Source organism: Rhea americana, unplaced genomic scaffold (assembly GCF_003343005.1).
Source record: "Rhea americana isolate MKP2758 unplaced genomic scaffold, rheAme1 scaffold_22, whole genome shotgun sequence".
In the NCBI taxonomy this organism is placed as follows: Eukaryota; Metazoa; Chordata; class Aves; order Rheiformes; family Rheidae; genus Rhea; species Rhea americana.
In genome coordinates, this window is record NW_028186329.1 from 989,264 (window position 1) to 999,606 (window position 10,343).

The following is a 10,343-nucleotide window of genomic DNA, read 5'->3' on the forward strand; positions in this document are numbered from 1 at the left end:
AGAGCAGTATCTCTAAGTAGTTTATATGAAAAGGAGTCTAAGATGAGAAAAGAAAACTTGAAAAAATGCTAAAAGATTAAAAAAGCTGCACCATTTCTTTCCATAACATAAAAATCAGACTACCCATTCAATAACTGGCTGAACTGTACCTCCTGCCACAGTCCGATAAAGCCATKTATTGATACTGTAAATTACATACTAATAGCACTATATTTTGTACCTGTCGCTATGAATGCCACTCCTTATAAGGAGAAAATAATAACAGAGACGAATGTAGAATTTACAGTTGGCAGTTACTATCACTGCAAACTCAGTTTGCTTATTTTACAGTGGAATCTCTTGCATAAAGGGACAATAAATATCAAATCCAGCAAGAAGAGTTAAAAACRTACAGATTACACAAAATTAATGCTTAGTGCAAGTCACCTGTTTACTCCTAATCCAAATTGTTTCCAAAAACACAATAGCTTGCTGAACTTGACGTAACTACTTATAAATTGGAGGCTGATATTAAGATATTTGAGAAATTTTTAATCACAAGAGAAAAAAAGTTCTGAGCAGAAAAAAATTGAGATATGCAGGATAAATGAAGGCATTCCATAACACATATTTTAAAGAACAGCCAGAGGTAGGGAACCATATAAAATGAGTGTTCCATGTTTAAAAATAACACCACAACCACAATAAAGCAAACAGTTTGCTAAGTGAACATCCCAAACAAATTCTTCAAATACACCTGGAAAACAGTGGTTGCATGGAGGATGTGTACATCATGACTGAAAACGGCTACACAGATAACTACTGCAGACCAAACCTTTGCTTCAAATTCAGCTTTTACTCTCATCTAAATGGTTAATCCATGTCTAGGTTGGTAAATTGATGGCACCGAACTTCGTAAACAAAAAACATGAGCTGTGCCTTTCAGCACTAGAAGTCTGGTTTGTAGAAGACAATATTGTGACATTACAAACACTTTATCTGATAAAAGTTGAGATAAGTTTTTTCTACCCATGTTCTGTGATTGTTTACACATATAAAAGATGTCACGTCAATTAGGAAGGAAATACGCAGAACATTTTGGTCAGTACCCACTCAGCAGAAAATAAGAATCAACTTGGAGGAAAAAATAATAATATAGCTGAGGAAGGAGGAATAATCAATCCAAAAACATTTCTCTCAAAAAAACAAAAAAAACCAAAAAAAAACACATCCTCATACAAAGAGACTGGACTGTTTATAATCCAACAGGCCATTTTGTGTCCCTGTACAAAATTATTCTTTGAAAGCTAGAGTTCTAAAAGACAGTTGAAATTAAAATTTAATGTTCAACATTCACAAAAAAAAAAGGAAGAAAGAAAGAAAAAAGGGAAGTGGTAGATATAAACCAAAAAGAGATAATCTTTAAGAGGTTATATAGGATTCCTGCTCTAGCTTAACTAAGGTTGACAAAGGTACCTCAGAGAAAAACGTAGTGCACGATACGTAAAATATTTAGCAGCCTAGTTCTATTAGAACGTTAGAATAGGCATTTTCTTCCAAATGGGAATATGAAAGATTCATTTGATTTGAAGACAAAATAAAAAGAATTCTACAATGTTATAATTATTTAGTTGGTTAGGACATACTAAGTCTTTCAGGCATCTACTTCTTCAAGCAAAATTAAACAGCCTAAGATATTTCCTACTTTAATTTGCCTTCACGTGGCATTTCATTTTATGAAACTATCTGAAATGAAGTCTGCACGTATTAACTTACGTGACTATTCTCTTTTCCCTTCTACACCATTTTCTACACATCTCCCACTCCCAAGCATCTCAGTCTGCAATTATATGGCACATAACACAAAGATATGCACGTACACAAAGACTTCTCTTTCTGAACATCGTCCAGCTCTAATCCTTCGCATTCTCCACCGAGTTGGTGTCCATTCCTGTCTTGGCTGGTCAAAGATGGTCTAAAACTGACATAAGCATGTCTTCTTCCATATCTTCTACCCGTAATAGTCTGATAGCCTCCTGCTGGTTTGGGCCAGGCAGGTTTGCCAGCTTCTTGACCCATTGCTACATGAGATGATAAAAAACAAACAAACAAAAAAGACAAAAAAAGTGTATTAGACAACAGTATCTCTTTAAAATTCACCTCCCCCCAACAATTTGATACAATTTTTAAAGCAAGGAATTTCCCAATTCTCTTCAGTAATGCTTTCAGATTCACTGACTTAAAATTACTAAGAATCTGAAGTGCTCTGGGCTTAAATGGTATGAAAGTACATAATAATTGAAACTTTCCTCTGTAATAATCAGCCACTAACCACCGATTTCGTCTTCATCCTAACATGTTTGTAATAAGTAACAATAAAATAAAATATTGATTTAAAATAATCTTATTATTTTAAAACAATATTGAAAATAATCTTAAAATAACCTTGTTATTTTAAAATAATTTTCTTAAAATATTTTTAAGATAAATTTTGGATGACACACAATCATTCTTKGAATGCGACACTCTTCATGGTGTGGGTCTGACATGCTACATATGGCAGCTTGCAATAAACTTTTGAAATAGTATAATGGGAAAAAGCCTCAGGATAATGCAGTGCAAGTCAGCTGGCCCTAGCTAGCTTATTTCTGTGAYGGTAAAAGCACAATTAATCAAAGGTATGTTGCCAAACAAAAAATTCCAAGTGCCAAGGACCAATGTTTTATTCTTTACCTTTGGGAATATCCTCAGGCATGTCCATACAAGGTAATAACCCATGTATTGCTCCTATTACTGTAACAACATCCCATATTAATGGATCTTAATGCTTTTACCAAGAAAACACCAGGCAAAAATCACAAGAAAATTTGAAAAAGAGTGGGGGAGAGCTGCCAATACTGTAATGAAGAAAGATTATAGTCCAGCGTTAATATCTGCTATAAATAAGCCAATACAAGAGTTCATGTCCAAAAGTTGTTGCTTGTGCAAATGCAATTAGAAGTTCAGTTTTTCAGATGTTCAGTGGCTTTTCTGTGTTCCTCTATGTCACTTTTAAACTTTACTAGATAGAAAATTAATATAGTAGTTTTATTACTTTTGAAAGTCACTGAACTGTGAAAAGTACAACCTAAAGCCAAGGAAAGTAAAGTTTGCAACTATGAACCCACAGCTTTCTGAATTTCAGGAAAATGAAAGGGAAGCTTTATTTTGCCTGGCTGTTAAACTGATCCTTTCACTACTTTTTAAGAGTGAATATTTATATACAAAAATGCCACTGATCAGCAGTTTCTTTACGCACCTTTGAACAGCATATCCACCATAACATGCGGACTGTCAAGAAAGGCACAACTGAATATGTACCAACTCTCTAAGAGTTTTTAATTTCTTTTTTGAAAACTAGCATCTCTGCTGAAGTTGGCATTTTGCATTTGACTGACATACAGGAAACCAACTTTGTTGTTTCCTGTTTAACACAAACCATTAAAAAATAGAAGGAAAAAATAAATGAAGTTTTTTTCTCAGGGCTGTGCTCAACAGAAATTGCATGATCTCTTAAAGTTTTAACTAAAAAAGCAAATAAAAAAGCACTTATTGTACATTACAGCTTCTATTACAAGATACAATCTTAACAGCTTCAGGCACAAAAAACCTCCTACAAGAAAGCTTACAGAACCTGGCACAGCAATTTTGAAAATGTTTGCTAGAAATCTGCAGAGTGGAAGTTCTAGAGGGAAAGTCTCAATACCGTCTGCCTGATCTTCCCTATATAAAAAATTGTTTATGTAAGCAAATCTCAAATCCTAAACTGAGCATAGGGTGCTCAAAATGGGGTGAGAAGAAACAGATATACTGCCTCTCTTCCCAATACTGTAACATGACATAAAGAAGCATGAACAGTGGAATGAGAAACAGTGGAAAGTGTAGGGCCAAAGAAAGAATACAGGCATCCAGGGAAAGCATTAAAAAAAAAAACCCAAAACTTGTTTTTTTTGGCCTGACATAGGAAAAAAAAATGCAGTAAATCAAACAAATTCATGTGTAAAATAAAATAACTGCAAAAGAGTCTAAAACATTACTGTTTCATTCCCACGTAAACTGACAGCAGCAATGAAGACATTTGCTATGTTTAAAAGTAAAAATCTCTCAAACTTTTACAATTCAATTACTTAAAACTGTTATGTTTAAGTAAAGTAGAACACGAGTAGTGTTTTATCTAACATTGCCAAATTCACTTCTGTGATCATTAGCCAAATTATAATAAACTGTTACACATATTTTCTCTTATATCTCATCATGTTATATGTATTGCTCTAAATCTCCCCTAAAACGTGCAGTTCCAGTCATCTCTCATTTCCACTGCTCTTCGCACACCGGGAAGCTCTGCAAGCACAGCCCCCCTCCATGAACCCTGCAGGAGTCCAAATGTGTCCTTCACTACCTGCAGTTTGGTTATACTGTCTATTTGCACAGACCTGGGGTTCAACTCAATAGAACCTTTGCAGAAAAAAATAAACTAAAAATAGGTATCAGGGGCTTCTTCTCTCATGCGGTTTCAGATCATTTACATATAACCTTCATTTAGTATCTTGCCACGTATTTGTCCATACTTGTCCAGCCCACATTAAACTACAGAAGCTAAAATTGGCAATTCACATTTAACTATACTATTCTTGCAATATTTTTCAAGTGCTGCTCCTTAAAAATATGAAGACTCTGCATCATCTTTGCCAAGAAATGGTCCGTGCAATTAATGAAAAAAAAAAAAAGTGTGTGTGTGTGTGTGTGTGTGTGTGTGTGTGTGTTTGTGGAGGGGGGGAACAGAGGGGATAAATTTTGACAATCAATTTTTTAAGTTACCCAGTGCATATTCTTACTAAATCAACCAATAAGTCATGCTTTTTCAAGCAAGCTCAGTCAATTTTTATCACACAGCTAGTTAGCAGACTTCCAGAGGCAGTTGAGAAATAAAGTTGACAATAAAGCAACAACATCCAAACAGAGCAGAATCTGACAGTTCAAACAAGTAAATCAGGACACTAATAGAAATATTTGTCCTCAAAGATGCTGATACAACTGGTTGAAACAAAAAAGGTAAAAATACAATTGCTTATACAATCCTTAATTTTAGTTTGTTCTCCAAACATGAGTATTGTTCACAAACAAATATAATAGATGTTCACTCAAGAGAGTCCAACTCACTAAATCTGAAAGTGTTATTTTTCAAATTGAGGTTTTCAGCATGCAAAGACTTTAAGGCAGGTGTGCAATGCACTACAGCTTTTTGTTCCAAATAATTCTTTCACATATAGACTACCTCATCTTGTAGTCAATTGCTTTAAAAAGATATTATGCAGCTATGAGCACTAAAAAAAAAAGCTCTGAATTTTTCTGCCGAGGGGGATTTATTAGATCTTTTTTTTTTTAAGAAAAAAAAGTTTCAACTTCTAGCAAAAGTTTAAATAGCACATTTGGATTAATAGAGACTTGAATTTTTATCCAGATACAAATCTCAAAATAAGAGAAGGAGCCACAAATCTGTTTGTCTACGTGCCTTAAGTGAGCAAAGTTTTGCCTCCTAAATCCAGAGGCCAGGCTACACGCAGTCGTTCAGGCAACCGTGTTCCYGCCGCATGTGAGACCCTCTCTCAGTTCTTTCTCCCTGGCTAACGCGTGCTGAGGAGCGGGCATTGCTCCACGCGACAAGCAGTTCAGCAGGCCTGTCCAAACCACGCTCAGCACCCGCTGGGAGGTAGAGAGCAGCTCCTAGAAGGCACAAAGCATAAGGTATAGGTTAAGCAGAGCCAGGCCTGGCCCTGGCCTTTCTGAGGCAAYGCCATAATCACTGATGCACAGCACCATACTTCCTCTTTATCTCTACATATATTGCACTGTGGTTTCAGCTCCCTAGAGCCAGTAGCCTATAGGCTATAACGTCTAAAGCTTGGGAATTTAGGCTCAAATCCATTTGACTTGTATAACCAACTTGTCCCCTCGCTGGCCAAAAGAAAACATTTTTCTAGAAGTAGCCACATTAACATTAAAGGTTAACTGTAAAYGTACATATACAAATGTTCACAGTTCAGTGCTATAGCACAGATATTCATAACTGATTCATTAACTTGATCACAATCCTATATATAAATCTCAAGTCTTTTTAATTTATAGATCCAGATTTAGGACCACTACATTCTCCTGTGCAGCAGTTGGTTAGTCCTCTGTCTTACCTCCAATCCTCAAACAACGTCCACCTAAATCCTGACACCTGCACTTACTCTTCTCCTCATTATCTTTGATTCTCCTCTGTTCTCTTAATTCCTTCACATTCTAGAAACTAGAAAGAAGAAAAATAGTTTTCCAGGATCAAGAAATGTACACTTTATGTCTATGATACTCCTCAAATGATTAACCACCACCTGCACCAAAATAAGGTATCATTACAACCTCCACCTAACTTTTGAACGGGGCAGCTTGACTGCATCATACTTGGATAGCATCACTTCATCTGAGCAGCACAGAGTCTAGCCCATAGAAGCAATGGTGAAAATAACRTTAGAAGAGCCCGATCTGGGAATAGAGACATCAAAAGGGCTAACTACTGGCTTTCCTCTATTGATATAACAATATCCTGGCCACAGAATCCCTTAGTAACTTATGGACCTACCAAACTTTAATTAAGAAAATGAATGTACACTAACTACACAGAGAGCCTGTTATACACACTGTTCTCTCTGCAATTACAAAACATAATTGTGGATAATAGAGAAGACTTGCGAGGGTGGAGGCAGGACAACTCACAGGTTCAAGTCTGCAAATAATTAGTATTCAAATTAAAGACTAGATTTTGAAAAGACTCAAAGGTTCCATTTAGATACCTAATTAATGGACAAGAGACTGCAAAGATCTCTTTGTAACACTTTTGGCTAGATGTAATCTTAAAGACTGGGCACTTGCTTTTTCTGATTAAAAAAAATCCCTTTTTAAAAAAAGTCTAATTTTTAAATGTCCAATTTAATTTCTTGTTATCATTCACAAATACAGTCACCTCCTAGGGCTATTATATGTGGACTATATTACATAACGGGAGGGCAGGTGGGTGTAGAGAGGGAGGGAGAGTGGAGAAGTGCCAAGCCTATATAAGGGAAAGGGAAGAAGCAGTGCAAAGTGTTGTTCATCCAAATTCACAGCTCCCTTGAAAGTGCAACTGCCCTGCAACACCAGCCCCTCCTTTACCCAGTCTCTTCATTTCCCACCTCAGGGGCTTTTTTCTATTTGAACTTTGAGGGTTTAACCAGAGGAAGAGCAGAACACACTTGTCTAGCATCTTATTTGATCCAAACCAACTGTCCACATGCATAACCTTGGCTCATGGCACCTGTGAATATGTTACGAATTAGATTAACACTCATTTATTGAAGCCCACAATGGTCAGCATTTTCTTTCCTGTAAGTGTTTCAAGGTTAATCAAGTCATCCCATATCTTCTTGCTGAAGAGCCCTTTCAGTGAGGATTAAATGGAAAAAGKAACTAAGAATCCAGACATGCTAAATTCAAGCCTGTACTCTATAATCACTGAACTATGTGGCTTCACCAATTTCTCCTGCTACATGTAACCCATTGCCTCGCCTCCACCAACTCAACAGTTTATTTCCATTAATCTTTGTTTGCTGAAGCGTCCAACTTTTCAAGGCATGTAACAGCACTGAGCAAAAGAATCTAAACTTTCTAAACTTTTTCTTACCTTTTTTTTTTTTTTTTTTTTTTTTGCTTACCCTATAGTATGTCATACACGCAGTAAGGAAAATAAAAAATATAAATCCTTACTAGAATTGGTTCAATGTACTTAGCTTCACTCTTACAATGGGCTGATAAAAATAAAATCTATGTTTAAACAAATTATGTTTGAATTGCTACCTATTTCTACTTCAGAGGTGTAACTTCCTTCCCACTGGCCTTTAACATTTACCTTCCCATTACCGTCATCATTGAGCAACAGTACAAAAACGTGTATCTTTTACTCATAAAAAGCTGCAGATGCAGAACAGTTAAAGATATTAGAGCCTATTTTCAGCTCAGAATTGTGGATTGGTTGATGTCAGCTGCATGTTCAGACGACAAAACACACTTGCAAAATTGTACGGTTGGTTCATTTTCAGGGGAAAATTTTGGCTCCATTAATACTTTGAAAGACATGGAGAGATTCTCCAAAAGCATTTCATAAGAAAAAGAAACAAAGAAGAGTTTTTTTGACTAAGTGAGCCAGGGAGTAAACTACAGCATAAAAGAACCATAGCTGGTTTTCCTATTTAAAGAAAAAAAAAAAAAAATAACGCCCTGCTACACTGCCAGCTTTATCATACTAAAAGCAGGCAGAGAAGAAATCATTGTCACTTTTCACCGGCTTTTCCCTGTTCCCAGTCTTCTCGCTTCATGTCAAAATTCCCCAAGCACTTGTTACTGTGACAGCTCCCAGGGGTGACCATTATGATTGATCAAGACAAAATACACCACATTGCCTCCAAGAGCAGAAAGCCAAACATATATACCATGAAAAGGGGTGATTACATGATTTTTCACTGATTTGCAGCACTTTGTAATTAAAGAAACTACTGAAGTATCTAACCTAAACATCATCCACTCTTTACATCCCAATTCAACTATGTTATCTCTAAATTAAGTATAGTAATTGAGATTTAGCAAAGAAAAACTATCTTGTGTTTTTGTCTTACTAAAATTGCAAAACCAAAACCCAGTATTAGCTAGCTGTAACTTGAGGACATGTAAAGATGGAGTAACTGCCACATTTCCTCAATAATTTTTTTTGACAGTTAATCACTTTGTTAAAACAAAAAGAAAACCAAATCAAACCAAACAAAAAAGTCCTAAATCCAGGCTTAATTTTACATTCAAATTTGCCTGTTCTCCGATTCCAGCTATTCAGTGTAGTAGAAAATGGAATAACAAAATCAAGAACATTTTAATGGCCACTATTTGCTGCTACAAAATGTATTTAATGTTTTTTTTAGATAAGCAGTGACCTTCAAATGTGTCTGTATGAAAGTATTTTCTTCAGTTCTTTAATAATTCATATTTTTGCCATACTTTCTCAATTTTTTCCAACATCCTTAAAAAAAAAAAAAAAAACACAGACACATACATATTCAGGTCTCAATCTTACCAACACTTGTAGTAAAGAAGTAAAAACAATCTCCCCATTCCTACCGAGTGCTCTTTTTCCTGTCACATCTATTAACTACAGAAGCCATTTGCTGCCACAATGTAAGAACAGGAACTCATGCTCAAGATTTTAAAAGGAAACCCACGTAATACTGACACAGTTACTGTTTTCCACCTTACAGTCTTAAAAGGTTTACTTATGTTCTGAGAAGTATAACTATGTATTTATACTAGAAAGTATTTTGTTCAAATTGATGAAACTTAAAAACAGTTCAGGTTCTTGATACCCTCTCCTTCACCCAGCTTGTTCTGAGCCATCATTAAAGCATACTCCAAACAGTCCAGACAGAATCAGGTAAAAGAATCTTTACATTATCTCTGAAATTATACCAACCAATACCCTGCATCTGTACCCAATATTCCAAAACTCCTTCTTTCCTGGAGGTATTTTTGGAAGTCTCCAAGAGCAAATGAATTAAAAAGAAATTTGAATTAGCATAGAGAACTTCCAGTTTTGTAAGCATCAGTGCTCAGGAAGGTGGAGAGACTGCCAGTCTCCTTTGACAGGAGAAAGGTATGAAATAAGAGAAATATTTCAATAATTTATAACAGCATATCTTTGCCATCATTTCCCTCCTCCCCCCACTATGGGCAGATTAACATCAAAATTCTTGGTATGTTTTATTATATTCACAAACTTCAAACTACATGCCCTGGCAGATTTGCACTAAGAACAATGACTCTTCAGTTAGAAGTTACCTTCATTGACCGAGATTTACCTAAGCCTTGGGGAACAATACTATAAGTAAATTAAATATTTTTCTAAGAAATATGATTTATTGATTTGAAAGTTCCTTCTCAAAAGCCTTTGGTCGAGCAGTGACTTTAGATCACTCACTGGGTTATTTGAGAACCAAATATTGGTTCTTTCCATAAGTAGTATCAGCTCAGATGTATATTAACAAATGGCGTAGGTTTCATGGATTTATTTTTCAGACTTTACTTACTGCCTTTTTGTAAACCTTCCAGGTTATTCTGTAGTCTCCTTTAAGCATATGAATGCTTAAGGTCAATGCTTTTACTCTAGCTCCTTACCTTTGCTTCAGGCTGAAAATAGCTTCTAGTCCAAGCTTAATAAGCTGGCAGGCTGGCCTTCCACTGAATTCATTTTAAATGAAAATAACCCCCCC

General features: G+C 35.7%; 1 protein-coding gene across 4 annotated transcripts in view; it reads right to left on the reverse strand.

Annotated features, from left to right (window-relative positions):
• The window catches only part of PJA2 (praja ring finger ubiquitin ligase 2), a 37,808-nt gene that overhangs the window by 18,367 nt on the left and 9,098 nt on the right, over positions 1 to 10,343 (reverse strand). Inside the window, exons 1-3 of one of the 4 annotated variants that reach the window (XM_085305342.1) lie at positions 6,204 to 8,274; positions 5,531 to 5,742; positions 1,860 to 2,060 (exon numbers count right to left, since the gene is read on the reverse strand). In XM_085305342.1, the coding sequence (XP_085161468.1) occupies positions 1,860 to 2,058 (199 nt within the window). In that variant the 5' untranslated portion in view covers positions 2,059 to 2,060; positions 5,531 to 5,742; positions 6,204 to 8,274. Of the gene's footprint in view, positions 1 to 1,859; positions 2,061 to 5,530; positions 8,275 to 10,343 lie in introns of those variants that run through there. The other 3 variants (XM_085305343.1, XM_085305341.1, XM_085305344.1) reach the window with 3 other exon arrangements.